The 27500-nt window shown below is 45.6% G+C and overlaps 1 protein-coding gene and 1 long non-coding RNA gene across 5 annotated transcripts in view; one reads left to right on the forward strand and one right to left on the reverse strand.

Moving 5' to 3' along the window:
- Positions 1 to 8261, reverse strand: part of LOC130363101 (uncharacterized) — a 112387-nt gene extending 104126 nt beyond the window's left edge. For all 4 annotated transcript variants that reach the window (XR_008891724.1, XR_008891723.1, XR_008891722.1 and 1 more), the window contains exon 1: positions 8021 to 8261. This is a non-coding gene — a long non-coding RNA (uncharacterized LOC130363101). The remainder of the gene's footprint in view (positions 1 to 8020) is intronic.
- A 737-nt stretch (positions 8262 to 8998) lies between these two features.
- The window catches only part of LBR (lamin B receptor), a 38265-nt gene continuing 19763 nt past the window's right edge, over positions 8999 to 27500 (forward strand). The window contains exons 1-6 of the mRNA XM_056563650.1: positions 8999 to 9182; positions 17410 to 17592; positions 20005 to 20208; positions 22512 to 22613; positions 23761 to 23941; positions 25608 to 25801. Coding sequence (XP_056419625.1) covers positions 9150 to 9182; positions 17410 to 17592; positions 20005 to 20208; positions 22512 to 22613; positions 23761 to 23941; positions 25608 to 25801 — 897 coding nt within the window. The 5' untranslated portion in view covers positions 8999 to 9149. The remainder of the gene's footprint in view (positions 9183 to 17409; positions 17593 to 20004; positions 20209 to 22511; positions 22614 to 23760; positions 23942 to 25607; positions 25802 to 27500) is intronic.

Consider the following 27500-nt stretch of genomic DNA (forward strand, 5'->3'; position numbering starts at 1 on the left):
TCACTATTTTTCTTTATTTTAGGGCATGCTGCATTTTATGTGTGTGGGTGTGTGTATATATAATGTGTGTTTATCTCTCTCTCTATCTATCTATCTATCTATATATATATATTATAGTGTGTGTGTATGTGTGTATATATATATATATATATATATATATATATATATATATAATATTATCTATCTAAAAGGGACGAGTATTTTCCTCAGGGAGAGGCACCGCTTCCGGCGTAAAACGGAGATTCAAAAAAAGCCTTTAGCACTCCGTGGGCTTTCTGGGAAAGGGTATGTTCACACTGAGGAATTGGAGAGGAATTTCCACGAGTAATTCTGCTCGCTTTTTCCTCTCCAAATCATTCAGCAGTGAAAATCCCCCATAGAGTTGTACAGAATTTCTGCCCCTCAGACGAGGAAGTCTGTTCCGCTTGAAGAAAGAACATGTTCTTTCTTTCAGGCGGAATCAGCGTCGTCCTCCCATAGAGATCAATGTTGTTGTTTTTTTCAGTCAGAAACATTTCCACTCGGAATACGTGCGGAATTTCCGCATGAAAAAAGAGTATTTATGAATAAAAAAATACATATATAACGCCCACTCTCCACCCCAGAATTCCATGCGAAATAGCTGCTAATTCTGAGTGGAAAAAAGACTGTATTTTGGGGTGGAAATCTTCAGCGTGATTTCCGACCCAATTCCTCAGTGTGACCATACCCTAAGAAATATGCAAAGTAAGTTTCTCATCGCACCACCATATAAGGTAGCGCCCTCTGATCAGCTCTGGCTACAAAGTCTCAGAAGATGATTGGGATTAATGCCAAGTCAGAATTCTCCCCAGAAGGGAAGAGAACCCCCAGTGCCCGTCCTCTCCTGATGAGTTTTTTTGGACAATTCCAGCCAATTACTGGGTTCAGGATACCATGAAAGGGAAGTAACCAGAGCCAGAGCTGATCAGAGGGCGCTACCTTATATGGTGGTGTGATGAGAAACTTACTTTGCAATATATATATATATATTTATTATAATTTTTTATGTTGTACCAAAAAGGTGATGTCTGCATTCTTTCACTTTCTGCAATAGGGTAGAATACACAGTGGAAAAAACATGCTGCCTTTAAACTAAGTTTCTGTTCACACTAGACTATACTCATCTAGTCCAGCACTGAAGGTCTGAGCCCCCTGGTGCATTGGTTTACTTCCCTTTCATGGTATCCTGAACCCAGGAATTGGCTGGAAGTGTCCAAAAAAACTCATCAGGAGAGGACGGGCGCTGGCGCTGGACCAGGCAAGGTGGGCAGAATGTGTTTTATTAGTTTTTTTATTTAATTAATTAAATTGAAGGAACCCCCTTGAATTTTTGCAGTCTGGCTGAGTATATCCTGACATGTACATCTGACAAAAGGTCACGGTGTAAGTCTATAGACTCCTATTGTGTAGAAGAATGCAGCAGTCTGTGCTTTTCTGTACACTGGAAACAGCCTGGTGTTTGCTGAAAGGACACTGTTTATTTGTGGTAACAGGGCCCTATGGAAGTATCATCCTATGTGATGGTCTGTACCCTAATAGCAGTGTTTTCCTACAAAGGTGATCTAATCTGTTGCAAAACTACAACTCCCAGCATGCCTGGACAGCCTTCGGGAGTGGATTATTCACATTCATTAAAGGGGTTTTCCACCATAAGGTGATTTTAGTACGTACCTGGCAGGCAGTAATGGACATGCTTAGGAAGGATCTGCGCTTGTCTTGGAGCTAAATGGCTATGCTGTGAGATTACCATAACACTGTGGCTAGCTTTTTGTGAACTGGTATTTCCTGTTTGAGTTTTCTTTTGCCTACAAATCCCATAACTCCATTTTCCTCCCTCCCACACATCAGCCACCCCACCCATTGAAACATAAATGAGCTGCATTCATTCAAAAGACCTGTGGTTTTCAATCAGGGTGCCTACAGCTGTTGCATTAGTTGCAGATTTATCTCTCTCCCACCAAGTGATCGCTTCACCCATTGAAGCAGATAGGCTCCCTGTCATCAGATGACTAGTGATGTAACGTCTCGGCCGCATTGCAACCTGGGAAAAATCTGAGACAATAGTCATTTTGTATGCTGTTAAAAATAAATATTGGGGTAAAAATCACAGAAGAATTGTGAGAAAACAGTCACACACAGGTACAGACACTATATTATGTACTACACTAACTTTACAGCCCCTGTAGCATAGTCAAATAAAAAAAAATCCTGAAACACCCCTTTAACTTTTTTTTACATTTTTTTTTTATTTACTATTTATTTATTAATTAAGAGAATATTCCATGTATTGATCAGTGTTATTGGTTCTCCATTACTTAGCTGCTTGCACTGTTGGGAGTATGGATTGGAAAGAACGGAGGCAGATTATGTCACCTTGGTTGGAAAACGCTATCGGGACCCCATGATTTTGTTGCAGTGGTCCCGATAAGCATCCCTGAGCAATCGGTAATGATATTTCCTCCATTTAGATGCCACAATACATTTTTTGATTGAGGCATCTAAAGGGTTAACGTTGGACACCGGCCCAATCGGTGATGTCAGGCATTAGCCGTGTGTCCTGGCCAAGACCTATTGGGTATGAAGCGTGCGCTCAGCCCCTGAATAAACGCATTTTGGATGGTTTCGTTTTTACACAGTGCACTTTACGGTAAGGCCTCATTCACACGCCAGAATTTCCGAGAGGAATCTGATGGAGAAATTCTGTTGCAGCAGACCCCCTTTTTCTCCATGGGATTCTGCTGCACACGGCGGAAATCTGATTCCGATCTCCGCAGAAAGAACAAACACGTCTGTTCTTTCTGCAGGTACTGCCTAAAATGCATTGCCGTCTATGGAGACAGCGCATTACCGAGCAGTACCAGCCCTGGCAGAACATTTCTGCAAAGTTTTTAGACATTCTACAAAAATAAAAGTGTAAACATACCTTACGGCAGTGTTTCCCAACTAGGATGCCTTTAGCTGTTGAAAAACTACAACTCCCAGCATGCCCGGACAGCCTTTGGCTGTCTGGGCATGCTGGGAGTTGTAGTATTGCAACAGCTGGAGGCACCCTGGTTGGGAAACACTGCCCTATGGGTAGGGTCGCATGGGAGCGCATCTACAATGTATTTGACGCTGCGGATGCACTCCCATGTAACCCTACCCTAAGGGTATGTTCACATTGCGGAATCTCTGCTCAAAAATACTTTGGCGATAGGACCGCGCAGCACTGCGCCGTCACCATTGATGGCAATGCAGTGCTCGCAGACTTCCGCGCAAAGAATGAACATGTTCTTTCTTTGCGCTGAACAATTTCAGCGGCGGAATTGTCCGCCACTGAAATTCCGCAGTGTGAACGGGTCTCGCGGAAAACCCATTCACACTGATGGGAATGTTCACTGCGCGGAATTCCGAAGTGTTAACGTACCCGAAGACTAATATGTAATCATTATTCTGTGGTTCTATACAATAAAAGGGGCACTCCACTGGAAAACCTTTTTTTTTTTTTTTTTTTAAATCGACTGGTGCCAGAAAGTTAAAAAGATTTGTAAATTACTTCTATTAAAAAAAAAATCTTAATCTTTCCAGTACTTATCAGCAGCTGTATGATCCACAGGAAGTTCTTTTCTTTTTGAATTTTCTTTTCTGTCTCACAGTGCTCTCTGCTGACACCTCTGTCCATTTTAGGAACTGTCCAGAGTAGGAGCAAATCCCCATAGAAAACCTCTCCTGCTCCAAACAGTTCCTAAAATGGACAGAGATGTCAGCAGAGAGCACTGTGGTCAGACAGAAATGAAATAAAAAAAACTTCCCGCTGATAAGTACTGGAAGGATTAATATTTTTTAATAGAAATAATTTACAAATCTGTTTAACTTTCTGGCAACAGTTGATAAAAAAGTGTTCCAGTGGAGTACCCCTTTAATATTCCATATTTTTGTAAATTTTTTGTAATATTTTACAGAATGTGAAACTGGATGTCCAGCGCCAAGATTCGTGCAAAACGGATTCTTTAATGCTTAAAAGGCCATAACAGGGGTCAATGTGACGCGTTTCAGATGCGTTAGCACCCTTAATCGTACACCCTTGATGTACGATTAAGGGTGCTAACGCATCTGAAACGCGTCACATTGACCCCTGTTATGGCCTTTTAAGCATTAAAGAATCCGTTTTGCACGAATCTTGGCGCTGGACATCCAGTTTCTTGTTTTGCTACAATAGTGCTGCCTCGCACAGTCCGTGCGCCTGGGGCCCTGGAGGGTGAGCTGAGAATTCCATTACCTTTTCTATTTTACAGAATGTGTATGCTTATAATTGTCCTCTTTACTTCTCCCCTATAACTTTTATTTTTTCATTTTATAATGCTGTATGAGGGCTCATTTTTGCGCCGCGATCTGTAATTTTTTATCACTACCATTTAGGTTTTTGATGGGACTTTCTAATTCCTTTTTAATTCTAATTTTTTTCCTGATATATGCAGGGACCAAAAATCAGCAATTCTGGCTTTTTTTTAATGTTTATGCCGTTTACTATGCAGGATCACAAACATTACGGTATATTTAAATAGTTAGGACAATTCTGCACATGGCGATACCAAATATATATTTATTTATTTTTTTTATTTGTAAAATGAAAAAAGGTGGATTACATTTTTGATTTATTTTTTATTAACCTTTTATTTTAGACTTAAAAATCCCCATAGGGTATTATTAGAAGCAATTAGATTGCATGTACTGATTGGTTCTATCGATCTAGGCAGATTATTTTGCAGCATGAAGGAAGATGAGTCCTGAACATTATTTTAAACCTCGGACTCCTCCTTGTGCGTGATTGTGCATTTGGGGATCTGATCAGTTCCCTATAGATGCTGTGATTGGCATTGATCATGGAGTCTAAAGGGTTAATGCGGTGGAAAACAATTTATTTTAAAGGGTACCTTTCATCAGAAAAACTTTTGATATATTATAGATTAATGTATGCTGAATAACTTTACAATTGCATGTTATTAAAAAATATGCTTCTTTCTATTTAATTTTCCACTTTGAAAAAATGACCACTAGGGGTCTCCCTACCAGTCCTTTTTTATAGATTTCAGACTCATGAAGGAGTCCTAAATCTCAGACTGCAGCCTGGACACAGGCAAACTCCCTGGCAGGGAGCAGTGCTGAGCTTGTCTGTGTCCCGGCTGCAGTCTGAGATTTAGGACTCCTTCATGAGTCTGAAATCTATAAAAAAAAAAAAAAAAAAAAAGACTGGTAGGGAGACCCCTAGTGGTCATTTTTTCAAAGTGGAAAATTAAATAGAAAGAAGCATATTTTTTAATAACATGCAATTGTAAAGTTATTCTGCATACACTAATCTATAATATATCAAAAGTTTTTTTTGATGAAAGGTTCCATTAAAATCAACTGGTGCCAGAAAGTTAAACATATTTATAAATTACTTCTATAAATAAATTCAAAAAAATCTTAAAGGGGTAGTCCAGTGGTGAAAAACTTATCCCCTATCCTAAGGATAGGGGATAAGTTTGAAATCGCGGGGGGTCCGACCGCTGGGGCCCCCTGCGATCTCTCTGTACAGGGGCCCCGGCTCTCCGCCGAGATAGCGGGTGTCGACCCCCGCACGAGGCGGCGGCCGACACGCCCCCTCAATACATCTCTATGGCAGAGCCGGAGATTGGCGAAGGCAGCGCTTCGGCTCTGCCTTTGAGTTGTATTGAGGGGGCGTGTCGGACGCCGCCTCGTGTGGAGGTCAACACGCCCCCTTCCCGCGGGCTGTCGGGGCCCCGTACAGGAGATCGCAGGGGGCCCCAGCGGTCGGACCCCCCGCGATCTGCAACTTATCCCCTATCCTTAGGATAGGGGATAAGTTGCTCACCACTGAGTCACCACTGGACTACTCCTTTAATCCTTCCAGTACTTATCAGCTGCTGTTTACTACAGAGTTTTTTTCTTTTTTAAATTTCTTTTCTGTCTGGCCACAGTGCTCTCTGCTGACACCTCTGTCCATGTCAGGAACTGTCCAGAGCAGGATAGGTTTGCTATGGGGATTTTATCCTACTCTGGACAGTTCCTGACATGGACAGAGGTGGCAGTAAAGAGCACTGTGGTCAGACAGAAAAGAAATTCAAAAAGAAAAGAACTTCCTCTGTAGTATAAAGTAGCTGATAAGTGCTGGAAGGATTAAGATTTTTTTTAATAGGAGTAATTTACAAATCTGTATAACTTTCTGACACCAGTTGTTTCAAAATAAATTGTTTTCCACTGGAGTACCCCTTTAATGGTGACCATCTGCTAGTACTGTTGAGTATTTGCCTGTTATGAAGTGAGCGCAGCTCCTGTACTCTCTTAATAGACAGTAAACACTCTCGGAGGGTACATACTCCTTATATTTATGTTGTGGGTCCTTTAGGGTCTATTCACACGTACAGTATTCGGCGCAGATTTGATGCGCAGGATTTCAAGCTGAGTTCAGTTTACATTGAAATCTGCAGCAGAAAATCCTGCACATCAAATCTGCGCAGAATACTGTACGTGTGACTAGACCCTTAGGGGTTAAAAAAAAAAAGTCCTGCATATTCCAAAATATATAAATAAAGATCACAAAGAGGAAAAAAACCTTAGTCTGCAAAACCTTATTTGGAGAAATGTTAAAATCAAATCGCCCACAATTTTGCGCTATCAGAGATTCTCTACCTGTGGCTCTTGTTGGGAGTTGTAGTTTTGCCACTAGAGAGCTGCAGGTTTAGGTGACGTTGGTGCTAGAGCATGCTGGGAGTTGTAGTTTTACAAAAGGTGAGGAATTGCAGGCTGTCAGGGCATGCTGGGAGTTGTAGTTTTACAAAAGGTGAGGAATTGCAGGCTGTCAGGGCATGCTGGGAGTTGTAGTTTTATAAAAGGTGAGGAATTGCAGGCTGTCAGGGCATGCTGGGAGTTGTAGTTTTATAAAAGGTGAGGAATTGCAGGCTCTCTGGGCATGCTGGGAGTTGTAGTTTTATAAAAGGTGATGAATTGCAGGCTGTCTGGACATGCTGGGAGTTTTAATTTTGCTACAAGTGGAGAACTACGTGCTATCACAGGGCATGCTGGGCGTTGTAGTCTGGGCTCATCGCTTTTGTGAGGCCCCTGCTGTATATCCCTGTGTATAGCGCTTTGACCGGGGACCTTTGTCGTGTATAGCGCTTTGGCCGGGGACCTTTCCCGTGTATAGCGCTTTGGCCGGGGACCTTTTCCCGTGTATAGCGCTTTGGCCGGGGACCTTTTCCCGTGTATAGCGCTTTGGCCGGGGACCTTTTCCCGTGTATAGCGCTTTGGCCGGGGACCTTTTCCCGTGTATAGCGCTTTGGCCGGGGACCTTTTCCCGTGTATAGCGCTTTGGCCGGGGACCTTTTCCCGTGTATAGCGCTTTGGCCGGGGACCTTTTCCCGTGTATAGCGCTTTGGCCGGGGACCTTTTCCCGTGTATAGCGCTTTGGCCGGGGACCTTTTCCCGTGTATAGCGCTTTGGCCGGGGACCTTTTCCCGTGTATAGCGCTTTGGCCGGGGACCTTTCCCGTGTATAGCGCTTTGGCCGGTGACCCGGGCTCCTCTCCCCTCACACGACCATTTTATCTCCCTCATCTAACACCCAAAACAGAAGGCGTGGGCGGGACATAACCACGCCCACTATGCTCGCCCCAGCCAATCACAGCCAAAGGGAAGACATGAAATGGCAGCCGGCAGCCAATCAGAAGCCTTCGCGCCTACAGTTACTTTTCCGAAGTCGCTGGACTCCGGAGACGCAACCGTTAAGCGGGCGGGACGTGGTGACACCGAGCGAGGCGGAGAGCGGGAGGACAAACACGGGAGGAGGAGGAGGTACAGGGGAGAAAGTTCGGTTGTTTGGGGTGGGGGGTAATGGCGGCGTCTTCCGGTGCTGTCGGTTGCTTAATTCTCTTGTTTTGCGTCACTTTCTGAGGTAAAATACTTTCTGCACGGAGAACCGTCACTTCACATTCTATGGCCGAAAAACATTTAAACTTTACCGGAGTCTCACTTTACGGCTTATTTTTTTTTTCTGCAGCACTTTGCAGGATGCAGGTGTCCCATCTCCCTGCGGGATGAGCGTTGCCCATAACAGGTCACCTGACTACAGCAGGAACGGCCTGACCAATCACAAGTTGTCTGCCGGGGTTGTTGTGATCATGTGACTGTAGGCACGGGGTTTGCCTATAGCAACAAGTCACCTGACCACTACAGCCACCGGTTGGCCAATCACGACTTCATCCGAGCACCTGCTTTGGTCAGGTGACTTGTTGCCATAGGCAACACTAATGCCACATGATTTAGCCTCTCTCCTCCTATTGATTAACCCAGTGTTTCCCAAACAGGGTGCCTCCAGCTGTTGCAAACCTACAACTCCCAGCATGCCCGGACAGCCAACGGCTGTCCGGGCATGCTGGGAGTTGTAGTTTTGCAACAGCTGGAGGCATCCTGGTTGGGAAAACACTGGGTTAACCCCTTATTTCCCAATCCACAGTGCAACAGCTGTTACAAAACTTCAACTCCCACTTTTTGGGACCCTGACATGCTGGGAGTTGTAGTTTTGCAACAGCTGGAGGCACGCCGTTTGGGGAACACTGTTTAAATAACTGTGAAAAGTTCTGCAAGTTTCTAATAGTCTTTAGGACAGATTAATTAATCAACAAAATGTCTGTTGCCGGTAGCAACAAATTACAGCGCAGCTTTCAATGGCTCAATAAGAAATAAAAGCGGAGTTCTGATTGGTTGCTACAGGAAACTGACAGTAGTGTTGAGCACGAATATTTGTAATGCGATTTTTTTTTTTATCGCGAATATCGTCACTTTGCGATTTTGTGAATATTTAGAATATATATTATATATATATACGTAATGACGAATATTTGTTTTTTTTTTCTTATTTTGTTTTTTTTCACATGCAAATTTTTAGGCGAATTTTCGCATGAAAAAAAAGTGAGCGAACGTAGGACAAATAATCGTCAAATATATTGGCAAAATATCGCAAATTCTAATATGGCCCCTGCCGCTCATCACTGACAGTCCTCGGACGGCTTTCATAAATCTGCTCCATTGTGTTCTTCTTCTTCTTCACTGCTGTCAGGGAATGGAAACATTTTGGACGTTTTGAATTCAATGGAAGCAAAATCCGCTGCGGAAATTCCGCAGGTAATCTGCCCGCATGAACGTATTCCTTAGGCAGTGTTCACATGGTAGAATTTCTGCAGTTCCATACAAACTTTGCTGAACGGAATTCAGGCAGAATTTCACCAAAACTCAAGCCCCATTGACTTCAATGGGATTCTGGCATGGAATTCCGCAAAATATAGGACTGGTGTAGGGATCGACCAATATCGATTTTTTATTTATTTATTTTTTTAGGGCCAATACTGATAAACTGTGACCTTTCAGGCCGATAATCCGTTATAAGTTATCGGCTATTCCCCCGGCCCCGCAGAAGCCGCTGCAGATCAATGATTTAAATCGGGCACTTTAAATAAATGAACTGCAGCGGCTTTTGCCGGGCCAGAGACCGCCGCCCGTTTCTCTCCCCGCCTGTCCTGGGGTCGTCCCTAGTCCAACTACTGCCGCTGCCCCATTGCCTCCCCCATCCCCGGTTTTACAATTACTGGGGTCCGTGCTACTTCTGGCTCCGGCGGCGTCCTGTGCGGTCACTGTCGCGTTGAGGACGTCACTCGCCATTGCTCTGCGCAGCGCGCAAGACGCCGCCAGAGCCAGAAGTAGCGCTGCGGACCCCGGGAATAGGTAATTATAAAACCGGGGATGGGGAAAATAAAGGAGCAGCGGCGGCGGTGGTCTCTGACCGGGGAGGTGGGGCAGGGCATTATCGACATATCAGCAAGGTAATTGCCGATACCGATTAATGTCCAAAATCGTGAATATCAGCCAAACCGATAATCGGTCGATCCCTAGACTTATATTTTTGCAGAATGGCAAAAATAGAAGTTCTGCTGTCTGCATGGCGCTGCGGAATCCCATTGAAATCGTCGGGCAGCAAATTTCAGCAGAATTCCGTATGGAAATTCCGCTGTGTGAATATGGCAGTAGGGTGCACTCACACTACAGTTTTTTTTTTTTTTTTTCCCTATATGGCGACCATATACAGCAGTGGTCTCCAACCTGCGGACCTCCAGATGTTGCAAAACTACAACTCCCAGCATGCCCGGACAGCCAACGGCTGTCCGGGCATGCTGGGAATTGTAGTTTTGCAACATCTGGAGGACCGCAGGTTGGAGACCACTGATATACAGTTTCACATTATAAAATCGTATTGTACAATATTTGTCACTGTTCCCATTGACAAAGTCTATATTTGGTTTTGTACAGTTTGGTAACATGATTTTGTCTACTGTTTTAAAATCGTATAGTCAACTCCCCCAATTTTATGTTCATTGACTGAAATCCAATGGGGATTGGATATGAAATATGGAGAAATGAGCTGAAAGGAGTGGTCCAGTATTGAAAAATGTATCCCCCTATCCTAAGTATATGGGATAAGTTTCAGATCACGGGGGGTCCGACTGCTGGGACCCAGTGATCTCCCGTACAGGGCCCCCGATACTCTGGTCAGATAGCGTGTGACGACCACCGGCTGACACTCCCCCTCAATACATCGCTATGGCAGAGCAGGAGATTACTGAAGGCAGCGCTCCGACTCTGCCATAGAGTTGTATTCAGGGGGGCGTGTCGGCTGCCGCTTCGTGCGGTGGTCAACACGCCCCCTTCCTGCGGACTGCCGGAGCACCGTATGGGAGATCGTGTGGGGTCCCAGCAGTCGGGCCCCCCCGTGATCTGAAACTTATCCCCTATCCTTAGTATAGGGGATACGTTTTTCAATACTGGACTACCCCTTTAATCCCTCCTCCGCATTTCATGTGCCTGGTATAGTATCGTCTCCACCCTTGTGTTGCTCTATGGTGCAGCACATCCCCATGGGAGGGAGCACTGGGAGTGAGTGACTTCTCTTAAAGGGGTACTCCGCCCCTAGACATCTTATCCCCTATCCAAAGGATAGGGGATAAGATGTCAGATCGCCGCGGTCCCGCTGCTGGGAACCCCGGGGATCGCTGCTGCAGCACCCCGCTATCATTACTGCGTAGAGCGAGATCGCTCTGCACGTAATGACAGGCAATACCGGGGCCGGAGCATCGTTACGTCACGGCTCCGCCCCTCGTGATGTCACGGCCCGCCCCCCGTCAATACAAGTCTATGGGAAGGGGGCGTGGCGGTCATCACGCCCTCTGCCATAGACTTGCATTAAGGGGACGGGCCGTGATGTCATGAGGGGCGGAGCCATGACGTCACGCTGCTCCGGCCCCTGTATCGCCCGTCATTACGGACAGAGCGATCTCGCTCTACGCAGTAATGATGGCGGGGTGCTGCAGCGGGGATCCCGGGGCGATCTGACATCTTATCCCCTATCCTTTGGATAGGAGATAAGATGCCGGGGGTGGAGTACCCCTTTAAGGACCGGGAAGGGGGATGGGGTCTCGTTTTTTCCCCTCCTCGTCGTCTTATAGCCATAACATTATCAATTTTCCCCCTTCAGACCTATATGAGGCTTGTTTTTTTGCACCACCAATTATACTTTTTTAATGACATCACTTATTTAAACGCTAAAAAAAAAACTACAGTTAAACAAAAAATATATATTTTTAGGGATATATTAGGAAAAGAGCAATTCTAGGAATAGTCCAGTACGGACCTTTCTTATTCCATCCTGCCCGGGCTGCAAAAAAAGTGAAAATAAACTTCCACTTACCTTCCTACATTCCCCTGGAGCTCCGCTAAAGCTGATCTGTCGGCCGGGCTGTCTTCTTCCTACTTCCCTTAGCCCAGAATGTCACACGGCGCTTCAGCCTATCACCGGGACCACAGCGGGAGACTCAACTCAACAAAGTAAAACATAAAAAAAAGTGTGCAGATGTTTTTTTTTTTATTTTTATTTTTTTTTTGCTTCACCCTACATTTTTTTTTTATATTTTTTTGTAAAATGAAACATGTATTTGCAAAATACAATTGGTCCTGCAAAGAACAAGCCTCTTATGGGAAAATAAAGTATATGGGTTAGTAAAATAATAAATGCAAAAAAATAAATGCAAAAATGGCAGTTTTTTTTTTTTTAAGGGGTTAAAACTATAGTCTTGGAGCAACCTTTTTTAAGGAGTGAAGTCTGACACTGGCTGTCCGGACATGCTGGGAGTTGTAGTTTTGCAACAGATGGAGGCACCCTGGTAGGCAAACACTGCTCTATACAATGCTAGGGCTGTCATGGAAAACTGGAAGTGCCAGCGCTTGTCCCGTGGTATCAGCTGGGTTCAGGGGCGCCGCAGAATTCTTCAGGCATCACCTCTAGTATGAGGGTTCTTTGCCTTCCTCTGGATCAACTCAGTAGGGACTCATTATGAATGTAGGTTGAACTTGATGTATAATGGTGAGTATTGAATATCGGTGATGTAGTCATACACTACATCACCGATATTCAATACTCACCTATTTTGAAGGATTGACTTCGGGTTAAACCAGCAATACCATCCAAGTCCAACATCCAGGCAGCATTGCCAAGCGCCTGAGACGTCACACGCCATCAGGATACCACGAGGTCTGCACTCGATCACCGCTAGATTCCAACTATAGCGAGAGATCCCGGGAGCGGCTTCCATTCAAACTGGTCTGTGGCAGGCAGAGACCGCCGTGGTGACGCATGCCAGCGTCTTTCACCACCCAAGACTTGCGGACCTCACTATTCATTAGAGATGGGCGAACTTACAGTAAATTCGATTCGTCACAAACTTCTCGGCTCGGCAGTTGATAACTTATCCTGCGTAAATTAGTTCAGCTTTCAGGTGCTCCGGTGGGCTGGAAAAGGTGGATACAGTCCTAGGAAAGAGTCTCCTAGGACTGTATCCACCTTTTCCAGCCCACGGGAGCACCTGAAAGCTGAACTCATTTATGCAGGATAAGTCATCAACTGCCGAGCCGAGAAGTTCGTGACGAATCGAATTTACTGTAAGTTCGCTCATCTCTACTATTCATCCTCAGGTGACGATACAGTGGGACTTATACAGTGGTCCCTCAAGTTACAATATTAATCGGTTCCACGACGACCATTGTATGTTGAAACCATTGTATGTTGAGACCAGAACTCTATGGAAACCTGGTAATTGGTTCTGAAGCCACCAAAATGTCATCCAAAAATAGGAAAAAGTGAGGATTAAAGAAAAATAAGTAGATAACTACCGTATTTATCGGGGTATACCACGTACCGGCCTATAACACGCACCCTCATTTTACCAAGGATATTTGGGTAAAAAATCGCCGGCGCCGATAGCCAGGGGGAAAGAAGTGGCGCCGACAGCCAGGGGGAGAGAAGGGGCACCCATTGCCGGCGCCGCTGCCCCCCCATCCCCGGTGGCATAATTACCTGTTGCCGGGGTCGGGTCCGCACTGCTTCGGGCCTCCGGCGTGCGTCCCCTGCGTCGTTGCTATGCGCTGCCATGCAGCGCATAGCAACGACGCAGGGGACGCACGCCGGAGGCCCGAAGCAGCGCGGACCCGACCCCGGCAACAGGTAATTATGCCACCGGGGATGGGGGGAGGCAACGGGGCAGCGGCGCCGGCAATGGGTGCCGCTGCCCCTTCTCTCCCCCTGGCTGTCGGCGCCGGCAATGGGGCACCGGCACCGATAGTCAGGGGGACAGAACGAGCAGCTGCGCCGATAGCCAGGGGGGGAGAAGGGCCGGCAGAAGGGCTCTAGACCCCAGGAAAGGCAGGGGGAGAGAAGCGGGCAGCGAAGGCCTCTCTCCCCCTGCCTTTCCTGGGGGTGTATTGGGGTATACACGCGCACATAGACTTTAGGCAAAAAATTTTAGCCTAAAAAGTGCGTGTTATACGCCGATAAATACGGTAATACAGATAAAGAAAATCCCTACATATAAAAGTAATTAAAGATCTGCTGGAAGCTGTAATCACTGTCTATATCAGTGTTTCCCAACCAGGGTGCCTCCAACTGTTGCAAAACTACAACTCCCAGCATGCCCGGACAGCCATTGGCTGTCCGGGCATTCTGGGAGTTTTAGTTTTGCAACAGCAGGAGGCACCCTGGTTGGGTAACAATGGATTAAGTAGAGTACAGGAGCTTCTTTAGGGTCCTATACAGTGTCCCAAATGGAGCCGCCCTTACTTTGTGTCCAAAAGAGCAGCTAACCCTGGCACAGGTAAGGAATAGTACAGAACTTGTAGTTCCTCCCTGTACTGTAGGGGGCGCTACCAAACACAGGGATGTGGAATTTCTATCGCCCGACGCCCGGGACTAGCAGTTTTGGGCGCCGGGCAGGTGAATTTGTCCGGCCCTTAGCCCGGCTTCGGGCAAGCAGGGCCGGACCTGACAAGTGCGGCGGATCTGCAGTCTGTATGGAGCGGGCTGCCGACTCCTGTCTGCTCCATACTCTGCAGCCTGTGTCCTCGGAAGCAGAGCAGGGGAGATGAGAAGCTGTGTAGGTCTTCTCTCCCCTGCTCTGCAGACGTGCGGGGGGGAGATGAGGGGGCGTGGCTTCTTGCTCTGCAGACGTGCGGTGGAGATGAGGGGGCGTGGCTTCTTGCTCTGCAGACGTGCGGGGGGAGATGAGGGGGCGTGGCTTATTACTCCCCGTGCAGGGGGAGATGAGGGGGCGTGGCTTCTTGCTCTGCAGACGGGCGGGGGGAGATGAGGGGGCGTGGTTTCTTGCTCCCCGTGCAGACCTGCGTCCTCTGCCTTCACTCCCCCCAGCTGTAGCTTCGGAGAGCTGAGGGGAGGAGGCGCGTCTGCACGGGGAGATGCTTGCGGCGCTCTGCAGTATGTATGGAGCGGGCTCGGGATTCCTGCCCGCTCCGTACTCTGCAGCCCCCGGCTGTTCTCAGTAGCCGGGGGCCGCCGCTAATAGCCAGCATGCGGCGATCGCCGCGGCTGGCTATTAACCCTTTAGATCGCAGCTGTCAAAGCTGACAGCGGCGTCTAAAGGGACATGTGAATGCTCCCTGGTGGGCTAGTGGGGTGGATCGCCCCCCCCCAGCAGCGCGATCGCAGGGGGGGCGATCCACTATGGAGGTAGCCGGAGGACTTACCTCTGTTCCCTGCTGTCCCGGCTCTGTCATTGATAGTCTGGCTGGATCAGGCTCTATCAATGGATCACAGAGCACACAGATCAATGGAGTTCAATAGAATCTATTCATCTGTCTGAGGAATCGAATGATTCCTATTAAGTCTAATAAAGTGTAAAAAAAAAAAGAAAAAAGTTTTAATAAAAGTTTGAAAGACACATTAACCTAGTGGTCTTCAAACTGTGCCCCTCCAGATGTTACAAAACTACAATTCCCAGCATGCCAGGACAGCCGTTGGCTGTCCGGGCATGCTGGGAGTTGTAGTTTTGCAACATCTGGAGGGCCACAGTTTGAAGACCGCTGCATTAACCCTTTCCATGTTAAAAGTTCAAATCACCCCCTTTCCCTATATAAAAACATTCAAACATAATAAAAATAAACATACTTGGTATCGCTTCGTGCGTAATTGTACAACCTATTAAAATACAACATTATGTATCCCGTACGGTAATTGTAAAAAAAATATCAAACCACAGAATTGCAATTTTTATAATATCCCAGAAAAAAAAGTTAAAAAGCGATTAAAAAGTCAGATCAATACCAAGATGGTGCCGATACAAAAAACAGATTATGGCGCAAAACATGAGCCCTCATACAGCCTGGTATGCGGAAAAAAAATAAAGCTACAGGGGTTAAAAAATGGCAATTAAAAAAATTTGAAAAAGTCCAAAATTAGTAAAACATGACGTAAACGATACAAATCTGGTATCGCTGTAATCAGGCGCCTAAAGTATAAAACTAACATGTTACCTCAACCACAAGGTAAATGGCGCAGAAAAGAAAAACACCAAATCTGCTAAATTATCTTTTACTATTTCAATTTCACTTCCCTTAATATATATATATATTTTTTTTTTTTTGTTCGGAGAATATGTTATTGAAAAATTAAAAGTTGTCATTATAGTAGGTAGTTATGGCTATGATAGGGCGAGGAGGAAAAAACGAGAGTGTAAAAGCGAAAATTGGCCGGACAAGTGGCCGGACTTGAGGGACAAGTAGATTTTGCTCCATTTTAGTCCCGTGGACAAGTAGTTTTTTTATAAAATTTCCACACCCCTGCAGACAGACAGCCGGTCAGTGCATGCACTTCAGTAATACAGGTGATTTACCAGTAAAATGCCCATTCTGATTGGTCAATTCCTCCAGTTGTGACACGTCTCACAGATCTGGACTGTCTGTACATTGTATGTTGAGTCTGGTTTCAAATTACAATGGTCCAGAAAAAAACATTGTATGTTGAAACTATTGTATGTTGAGGCCATTGTAAGTTGAGGGATCACTGTATCAGGCTGGTAACTATAACCTACTCATCTTTCTTAATATATCAGGATCCCATATCATTTACGGGACTTAAATACAATTCTGGACTATCAGTTGCCGGATTATCGAAAGTGACACTAATTTTATTTATTTTTATATTTTTTCATTATTATTGAATATCTATGTTCGTTTTTATTGTATCCTTATATTCAAGCACGTATATCTCTTTTCCTCGGCACAAGGGCCCTGTACCATGAGGTCAAGTTGAAACAATTAATATATTATACATTTAATAAAATTGTATTTTATAATTGAAGCACGATCCAGCTGTTTACTATTATTATTTATACTATTTTTCATCTATGTATCAGGTAACTGATACCAGTCTTGAGGGGTTGGTTACTGTTTGAAAAGATTTGTAAATTACTTCTATTAAAAAAAAATCTTAATCCTTCCAGTACTTATTAGCGGCTGTATACTACAGAGGAAATTCTCTTCTTTTTGGATTTCTTTTTTTGTCTTGTCCACAGTGCTCTCTGCTGACACCTCTGTCCATGTCAGGAACTGTCCAGAACAGGAGAAAAAATCCCCATAGCAAACATATGCTGCTCTGGACAGTTCCTAAAATGGACAGAGGTGTCAGCAGAGAGCACTGTGGTCATGATGTCAGCAGAGAGCTCTATGGTCATGACAGAATAGAAATCCAAAAAGAAAAGAATTTCCTCTGTAGTATACAGCCGCTAATATGTACTGGAAGGGTTACATTTTTTTAATAGGTCATTTATAAATCTGTTTAACTTTTTGGCACCAGTGGACTTTTTGTTGGTATGTGTACGTTTGTACATTGGATGACTGTGAGATGGATGATACACATCCAAAGAAAAAGGATCAATTGTATGGATATTACTTATGTTTTCCTCCGGAGTACCCCTTTAAGTGTCAATTATTATATATATATTTTTTTATATCTTTTTAGTACAGCAAAGCTTTGAGAATGCCAGGCCGAAGGTTCAGTGATGGAGATGTGGCCATGGGGAAGTGGCCAGGAAGCAGACTCTACTTTGAGGCGCAGATCGTGTCCTTTGATTCCAACAAACAACTTTATTCTGTAAAGTTCCGTGATGGGACTGAAATGGAGCTTAAAGAAAGCGATATTCGGGTGAGGTTTGAGTGTTTACCTGGTGTTAGTGCTACCCATTTACCTTCAGCTCTATGTGTGTATATGTAATGCAGCAGACCGAATGCAAACAATTGCCGTTAACCCCTTAGTGACCACATATACGTGTTTTTATTGTGATTACTTAGGGGCCAGACTGGCACCTTTTTATGGCAGCGTCTGAGCTCCCGTGCCGGGATTGCGAGAGCTCAGCTGTCAGTGTGACAGCCAGGACCCCGCCATCTCTGCTAGGAGAGAAGAAACTAGGGATCGACAGATAATTGATTTTTAAGAGCCGATACTGATAACTAGAGATGAGCGAACTTACAGTAAATTTGATTCGTCATGAACTTCTCAGCTCGGCGGTTGCTGACTTTTCCTGCATAAATTAGTTCAGCTTTCCGATGATCCGGTGGGCTGGAAAAGGTGGATACATTCCTAAGAAAGAGTCTCCTAGGACTGTATCCACCTTTTCCAGCCCACGGGAGCACCGGAAAGCTGAACTAATTTATGCAGGAAAAGTCATCAACTGCTGAGCCGAGAAGTTCGTGATGAATTGAATTTACTGTAAGTTCGCTCATCTCTACTGATAACCTGTGAACTTTCAGGCCGACAGCCGATAACTTATACCGATATTCCATGCATTTTTGGGGAAGAAAACATTTCTACACAAATCTGCTGTATATCTGCGCGTACGCCATTAACCGTGCGGTTTAATTAACTATATTTTTTTATAATTTGGACATTTCCACACGCAGCGATACCACATATGTTTATACATTTTTTTATTTACACTTTTTTAGTTTTTTTTTTTATATGGGAAAAGGGGGCTTTAACTTTTTTTTTCCCCCTTTTTTTTTTTGCAATGTTATAGCTACCATAGGGGGCTATAACACTGCACACACTGATCTTTTACACTGATCACTGCAAAGCCATAGCTTTGCATTGATCAGTGTTATAGGCGGTCGATTGCTCAAGCCTGTATCTCAGGCTTGGAGCAATCAAACGTCGATCAGACGTGACAGAGACAAGTGAGGGGACCTCCGCTCGCATCCTAGCTGATCAGGACTTCACGGTTTTATCGTGATGGTCCAGATCAGCCCGACTGAGCTGCCGGGAAGCTTTCACTTTCATTTTAGACGCGGCGAGGAACTTTGATCGCCCCGTCTAAAGGGTTAATAGCGTGCGGCACAACGATCGGTGCCACACGCTATTAGCCCGGTCCCGAGACTTCAGGACAGATTGGGGGCGCACGCGCTGGACGCATTATAGGCAAGTTTAGATGCTATAATAATCAGTCGATCCCTAGAAGAAATCTCCGTTCCTGTCGGTTTAACCCATTGCATGACCACAGCATGTAATAGAACATGAGTGTCACCCGATCAGCAGTCCAATGTCACGATCGCTGGGTGCCAAGGAGATTCCATGTGACCAGTGTGTTTATAAAGGCCATCAGGCCTCCATGTTTTGCCAGAGGCAGAGCTGTATAGGTTTCCTGTGAGCAGAACACTAGCGGGCATAATACACTATACTACAATAGTAGTGCAGTGTATTATAGAAACAATCTAAAAATCGCTAGTGAAACTCTCCTAGTGTAACTAGTTAAAGTAAAAAAACAAATAAAAGTATAATAAAATATTACAAAAAGGCTGCTTGTTAAAGATCAGCAGCCTGGCCGCGGCAACTTTAAAACCGTGACCAGCGGTGGCTCCTGTGGGCCAACACTTCTCCTGCTTTTAATAATTGTTATAATCCCTTACCTGGTCGCGCTCTGGCAGGTTTAAATTGTGCATTGTGCACTTGTCACTCTATATGTGCTTGTGTGATTCAGGTCAGGCGGGGGCATATGGTATTATTACTTCATTGGTGGTAGGGGTACTACATTTCTTTCACCCAGGTCCGGATGAGACATATACCATGTCTCATCTGTGTGGTGTGGCCAGACATAGGCCTTTTTAAATGGGTTTAATCATACTTTCTTTGTGTCTATCATTATCATGTCGTGTTTTTTTGCTATGTAATCATGTGCTCCTAATAAAGATTGTCATATTTTGTACCTATTGTATCATTTTTGGTGTGCTTCCATTGTACATTGTTTCTGGGTTTGTTGCAGCGTTGGCTTCATATAATGTTGGTTAAGCACCCAGGGTTTACATATTTTAGCTGAGCCCCCCTCCCCTTTTTCTGGAAAACTGCAATATCACAACCAGTCTGAGGACAAGAGGGGCGCCATTTATGGAAAAAAGTAACTGTTTTTCCAATACTCTATTTAATGTAGCCTGCATAGAGCCATTTATACATTTATTTTGGGTGCTTTTCTTTAAAAAGGAAAAACAATCTATTGAACATTTCTTTGCTCATGTTGTGTCTCTATTTTTACCCCCTGATTAATGACTTTTTTTGTTCTTACAACAGTCCATGAATGTTTTCCAATCCAAGAAAGGTTCTGCCTCTCCTTCAAGAAGGAGAAGCAGAAGCAGAACGCGGTCTCGCTCACCTGCGCGCACACAATCTCGAGGGCGCTCTCCGGGACGGACCCCAAAGACACCTCAGGAGTCATCACCGGTTATCAGAGATAGTCGGAAGGGAGATTACTTAAAAGTTCAGCTTATTCCTCTGGTAAAGCCCTTTTAGTTTTTTCTGTTTCTTGCTATTTCGTGTTCTATCTCTATGTAATGATGTAATTGATCAAATATGTGATTCTCAGGCCAGAGCCGCCTAAATTATGGTCTTCGGTCAGAACTGACTGTTCATATTTTTTGGCAGCACACACCTGCTGTAAAATCAGGGAAGGAGCCTTATTGTTATTAACCCCTTAAGGACTCAGCCCATTTCCACCTTAAAGGGGTACTCCACTGCTCAGCGTTTGGGACAAACTGTTCCGAATGCTGGAGCCGACACCGGGAGCTTGTGATGTCATAGCCCCGCCCCCTCATGACATCACTCCCCCACCCCCTCAATGCAAGTCTATGGGAGGGGGCGTGACGGCTGTCACGCCCCCTCCCATAGACTTGCATTGAGGGGGTGGCGCTATGACGTCACAAGCTCCAGCGTTCGGAACAGTTTGTTCCAAACGCTGAGCAGCTGAGTACCCCTTTAAGGACTCAAAACAATCTTCGTTTTTGCACTTTCGTTTTTTTCCCTCCTCACCTTCTAAAAATCATAACACGTTCAATTTTGCACCTACAGACCCATATAAGGGCTTGTTTTTTGCATCACCAATTGCAATTTGTAATGACATCATGTATTTTATAAAATAATCTGCGGCGAAACCAAAAAAAATATATTTGTGGGGTGAAATGAAAAAAAAAAACACGCCACTTTGCAAATTTTTATGGCTTCCGTTTCTACGCAGTGCACTTTTCGGTAAAAATGATACATTTTCCTTATTTTGTAAGTCCATACGGGTACAACGATACTCAATTTATGTATGTTTTATATATTTTACCACTTAAAAAAATAACTACATGCACCGAAATTAGTATGTTAAAAATTGTCATCTTCTGACCCCTATAACTTTATTTTTCTGAATACGGGGCGGTATGAGGGCTCATTTTTTGCGCCGTGGTCTGTAGAGTTTATCGGTACCATTTTTGTTTTGATGGGACTTTTTTGATCGCTTTTTAGGCAGGCAGGTGAGGACCCTCCCGTCATCCATTAAGCTGATCGGAACATCGTGATTCTGTTGCGATAGTCCTGATCAGCTCCGCTGAGCTGCCGGGATAGTTTTACTTTCACTTTAGACGCCGTGATCAACTTTGATCGCCGCGTCTAAAGGGTTAATGCTGGGCATCAGCCGATCTGGCGGTGCCTGTCATTAGCCGTGGGTCCTAGCTGCCCATAGCAACTGGGACCCACGGGGTTTAATCCATTCTCCTCCGCTCGTGAAAATGGTTTAAACCATGTTAGTGGGACTCAGGACATACCTGTACGCCCTGAGTCCTTAAGTGGTTAATAATAATATAATTTTTATTATTTTATTATTACTTTTATCTTTATTATCTCTATTTTATTTTTTTATTAATATTCCTCCCCCCCCCCCCCCCCCCACCCCCCCTCCCCTCCCTATATATGGTTGATACTTAGATTGCCTGTACAGCTGTTGTTTTAAGGCTGGGTTTACCCCGTGGGGTCCCAGTTGCTACGGGCAGCTAGGACCCATGGCTAATGCCCAGCACTGCCAGATAAGGCTGATGCCCAGCGTTAACCCTTTAGACACAGCGATTTGCAAAAGCCAAAGGCGGTCATGACTTCTTCGTAGTTGTAGTTTTACAATTGCCGGAGAGAAGGGCTGCATGATATGTCACAATCGCATTGCGTTTTTTTGCGTATTGCGATCTGTAAATATTGGCCCCCTGGGAAAAAATTGCAATGGCACCATATAATATGGTCTGCCTCCAGTTGTTTGCCTCCAGTTTTGCAACAGCTGGAGGCACCTTAGTTTGGAAACACTGTTCTCCTCCGTGTGGTCCTGGTGTTTTCTCTGTGCTCCCAAACACCAGCTTGTTCCAAGACCTTTCCCAGACACCTGACTGCACGGAGGGGACCGGGATCTTTGACAGACCTGCGGGGGGGCTTGGGCTGGGGCTAGGTAAGAATCAGTTTTTTTTTCTTTTTTTCCTCCGATGCCCCATCTCAGCATTAATGTGGAGATGTGACATGGGGGTGTGGATTTAAATGGGGGGGATCAAAATGACATGAGGAGATGAATGTGAAGTGTGTGATGGACGTGAAATGGGGGAGATTGGAAATGAAATAGGAGGATTTTGCCTTTTATTATTTCACACATTTTTCCCAAATCGTGCATCCCTACTGGAGACCTATTTTCCTACGCATCTCCATAAACAAAGCATAGCAAGTCAGTCTGTTTTCAGCTGTTTCTGTAGTTGTGCTGCTTTACTGTACAACACTTGTCTTTACAGAAGCTCCAAGACTTTAATATCGTGAAAACAAATGGCGACGACGTTGTTGCAAGACGGGCCTTGCTGCGCAACGAGTCACCGGTCATTCAAGCAGAGGAAGAGGTAAGACAGACACTGGCCCTTTATCTGTTGCAAAGCTGCAATTCCCAGCATGCCAGACAACCCTTGGCTGTCCGGGCATGCTGGGAATTGTAGTTTTGCAACAGATGGAGGCACCCCGTTTGGGAAACACTGCTCTAGTGAAATGGATTATTTTTTAGTAAGCTCAAAAGGTCTGACACAGTATCTCACTCACTAGGGAAAAATGTATGGCACAAATCAACAGGCACGAGGTATATCATGTTCTTCATTAAACAACTTATTTAGACTGTACCTGGACATTGTGGTTTGCATTAGGTGCATAATGCAAGCCATGATGTCCAGGTACACTCTCTTTTTATTTATTTTTTAAATCAACCGGTGCCAGAAGGTTAAACAGATTTGTAAATTACTTCTATTTCAAATCTTAATCCTTCCAGTACTTATCAGCTGCTGTATGCTCCAGAGGAAGTTGGGTAGTTCTTTTCTGTCTGACCACAGTGCTCTCTGCTGACATCTCTGTCCATGTCAGGAACTGTCCAGGGCAGGATAGGTTTGCTATGGGGATTTGCTCCTACTCTGGACAGTTCCTCATACGGACAGGGGTGGCAGCAGAGAGCACTGTGGTCAGACTGGAAAGAATTACACAACTTCCTCTGGAGCATACAGCAGCTGATAAGTACTTTAATAGAAGTAATTTACAAATCTGTTTAACTTTCTGGATCCAGTTGATTTGAAAAGAAAAACATTTTTTTTCCACCGGAGTACCCCTTTAACCCCTTCCCGTCACATGACATACATGTAAGGTCATGGGTCAGGTGGGCGGACATGACGTGGGCCTGCGGGTCGGGTCCGCGTCATGACTGGGAGAGGTGCACTGCTATCAGCATCTGACATCTGCCGGTAATGACGGACATCGGAGATCGCTCCAATGTCCGTCATTTTAACTGTTTAAATGCTGTTATCTGTATAGATCAAGTCATTTAAACATTAAATGCTGCTATTCCCTGGTGTCTAGTGGTCCCATAGCCCCCCATGATATAATCGCATTTGTTGTAACCTTTTCATTGGTGGTTTTTCCTCTGCTTCTATTTTATTTGACTTTGCATGTTTATAGACTGTATTTTCTATTATTAAGCCCCGATATTAATGTTTGTTTTCTTTGCTGCAGGTGAAGGTGGAAGAAGAAGAACAAATAAAAAATGAAAAGGTTTTGCACTATGTTCAAAGAAAAGAATACTCTGCAGAATCTGATGAAAGAGATGAGCCCAAAGAATATAGATTTAATTCTAAACCCGCTAAGAATATTGTGCCCGTTGAGAAGCCTGTGGTAGAGTTTGGAGGAGCTTTAGGTAGGTGATCTTTCCTCCAGTCTGAAGAAGCGGAAATGCTCAAGTAAAATTTGCAGTGGACTGTGGTACCAGGCAGGTGGAGATTTTGCAAATGTCATCATCCTATGGAGTTTTTCTGGGTTTAACTTGACATGTGTTACTGGTTTTAAAGGTGTATTCTGCCCTAGACATCTTATCCCCTTATCCAAAGGACCCCGGGATCTCTGGTGCGGCACCTCGGTCATCTGGTGCACGGATATGAGGGAGGGATATGAGAGGAGAGAGGGGGGAGATGAGATGAGAGGAGGGGGAGATGAGATGAGAGAGGGGGAGATGAGATGAGAGAGGGGGAGATGAGATGAGAGAGGGGGAGATGAGATGAGAGAGGGGGAGATGAGATGACAGAGGGGGAGATGAGATGACAGAGGGGGAGATGAGATGAGAGAGGGGGAGATGAGATGAGATGAGAAAGGGGGAGATGAGATGAGATGAGAGAGGGGGAGATGAGATGAGAGAGAGAGAGGGGGAGATGAGATGAGAGAGAGGGGGGAGAGATGAGATGAGAGAGAGGGGGAGAGATGAGATGAGAGGGGAGAGATGAGATGAGATGAGAGAGAGAGAGGGGGAGAGATGAGATGAGAGAGAGAGAGAGGGATATGAGAGGAGAGAGAGAGGGATATGAGAGGAGAGAGAGAGGGATATGAGAGGAGAGAGAGAGAGGGATATGAGAGGAGAGAGAGAGGGATATGAGAGGAGAGAGAGAGAGAGGGATATGAGAGGAGAGAGAGAGAGAGGGATATGAGAGGAGAGAGAGAGAGAGAGGGATATGAGAGGAGAGAGAGAGAGAGAGAGAGGGATATGAGAGGAGAGAGAGGGATATGAGAGGAGAGAGAGAGGGATATGAGAGGAGAGAGAGAGAGAGAGAGAGAGAGAGAGAGAGGGATATGAGAGGAGAGAGAGAGAGAGAGAGAGAGGGATATGAGAGGAGAGAGAGAGAGAGTTATATGAGAGGAGAGAGAGAGAGAGAGGGATATGAGGAGAGAGAGAGAGAGGGATATGAGAGGAGAGAGAGAGAGGGATATGAGAGGAGAGAGAGAGAGAGGGATATGAGAGGAGAGAGAGAGAGAGGGATATGAGAGGAGAGAGAGAGAGGGGGATATGAGAGGAGAGAGAGAGAGAGAGGGATATGAGAGGAGAGAGAGAGAGAGAGAGGATATGAGAGGAGAGAGAGAGAGAGAGGGATATGAGAGGAGAGAGAGAGAGGGATATGAGAGGAGAGAGAGAGAGAGGGATATGAGAGGAGAGAGAGAGAGAGGGATATGAGAGGAGAGAGAGAGAGAGGGATATGAGAGGAGAGAGAGAGAGAGGGATATGAGAGGGGGTTATGAGGGAGATACAGAATGACTTAACATACTTCTTTGCTTGTCCTATATTTAATCTTATTTTCATGAATAATATTCTTCAGTAATATATTTTATACTATATATTATACATCTGTATTAGACATCTATTATATACTGGAAATGGAATCTATTTAGGGGGGAAAAATTCACAGCAAAAAAATATATTCAAAAATGTATTAAAGAGAAATGAAATCTAAATCAAAGCTAATGTAAATTGTCATTGCACGTGTGTGTGTAGTTGGAGGAATACATGTGACACATGCTGATACAGACTTTGTTATTAGGTGCGGCCCTCATGATGCTTTCCATGCCCCCTTTCCTGTATTATCTTGTGCACATGTGCGCCCAGGAGGACATCTCTCTATGGGATTTCACCCCTCGCTGGACACTCACTGACCTCTGGGATGTCACCGTCTGTGGATATTTTGCTCTCTGGATCCTACTTCTTGCACTCTTCCACCTTCTTCCCTTTGGAGCGGTAATGTTCTCTTCCTTTATGATGTATCTGCACACGATCACTTTCATAGCTGCAACTACACTTTAATAAGATGAACATAGCTTAGAAGGCTTTACAGCTGTATTCCTGTCTTAACGCAGAATCTACTTGTAATGATTTCAGTGTTTCCCAACCAGGGCACCTCCAGCTGTGGCAAAACTACAACTCCCAGCATGCCTGGACAGCCAAAGGCACCCTGCTTGGGAAACGCTGAAATAAAGTAATCCCCCTTACATCTGCATATAGATAGAAGTAGACATGTATTCCTTCTCTATATATATCACTCTTGCTCTCTGTGTCTATCTCTCTCTCTCTCTCTCTCTCTGTGTAGCTCTCTCTCTCTCTGTGTCTCTCTCGCTCTGTCTCTCTCGCTCTGTGTCTGTCTCTCTCTCTCGCTCTGTGTCTGTCTCTCTCTCTCGCTCTGTGTCTGTCTCTCTCTCTCGCTCTGTGTCTGTCTCTCGCTCTGTGTCTGTCTCTCGCTCTGTGTCTGTCTCTCGCTCTGTGTCTGTCTCTCGCTCTGTGTCTGTCTCTCGCTCTGTGTCTGTCTCTCGCTCTGTGTCTGTCTCTCGCTCTGTGTCTGTCTCTCGCTCTGTGTCTGTCTCTCGCTCTGTGTCTGTCTCTCGCTCTGTGTCTGTCTCTCGCTCTGTGTCTGTCTCTCTCGCTCTGTTGTCTGTCTCTCTCGCTCTGTGTCTGTCTCTCTCGCTCTGTGTCTGTCTCTCTCGCTCTGTGTCTGTCTCTCTCGCTCTGTGTCTGTCTCTCTCGCTCTGTGTCTGTCTCTCTCGCTCTGTGTCTGTCTCTCTCGCTCTGTGTCTGTCTCTCTCGCTCTGTGTCTGTCTCTCTCGCTCTGTGTCTGTCTCTCTCGCTCTGTGTCTGTCTCTCTCGCTCTGTCTGTCTCTCTCGCTCTGTGTCTGTCTCTCTCGCTCTGTGTCTGTCTCTCTCTCTCGCTCTGTGTCTGTCTCTCTCTCTCGCTCTGTGTCTGTCTCTCTCTCTCGCTCTGTGTCGGTCTCTCTCGCTCGCTCTGTGTCTGTCTCTCTCGCTCGCTCTGTGTCGGTCTCTCTCGCTCGCTCTGTGTCGGTCTCTCTCTCTCGCTCTGTGTCGGTCTCTCTCTCTCTCGCTCTGTGTCGGTCTCTCTCTCTCTCGCTCTGTGTCGGTCTCTCTCTCTCTCTCGCTCTGTGTCGGTCTCTCTCTCTCTCTCGCTCTGTGTCGGTCTCTCTCTCGCTCTGTGTCGGTCTCTCTCTCTCTCGCTCTGTGTCGGTCTCTCTCTCTCTCGCTCTGTGTCGGTCTCTCTCTCTCTCGCTCTGTGTCGGTCTCTCTCTCTCGTCGCTCTGTGTCGGTCTCTCTCTCTCTCTCGCTCTGTGTCGGTCTCTCTCTCTCTCTCGCTCTGTGTCGGTCTCTCTCTCTCTCGCTCTGTGTCGGTCTCTCTCTCTCTCGCTCTGTGTCGGTCTCTCTCTCTCTCGCTCTGTGTCGGTCTCTCTCTCTCTCGCTCTGTGTCGGTCTCTCTCTCGCTCGCTCTGTGTCGGTCTCTCTCTCGCTCGCTCTGTGTCGGTCTCTCTCGCTCGCTCTGTGTCGGTCTCTCTCGCTCGCTCTGTGTCGGTCTCTCTCGCTCGCTCTGTGTCGGTCTCTCTCGCTCGCTCTGTGTCGGTCTCTCTCGCTCGCTCTGTGTCGGTCTCTCTCGCTCGCT

This window comes from Hyla sarda, chromosome 3, assembly GCF_029499605.1.
Source record: "Hyla sarda isolate aHylSar1 chromosome 3, aHylSar1.hap1, whole genome shotgun sequence".
Classification (NCBI taxonomy): domain Eukaryota; kingdom Metazoa; phylum Chordata; class Amphibia; order Anura; family Hylidae; genus Hyla; species Hyla sarda.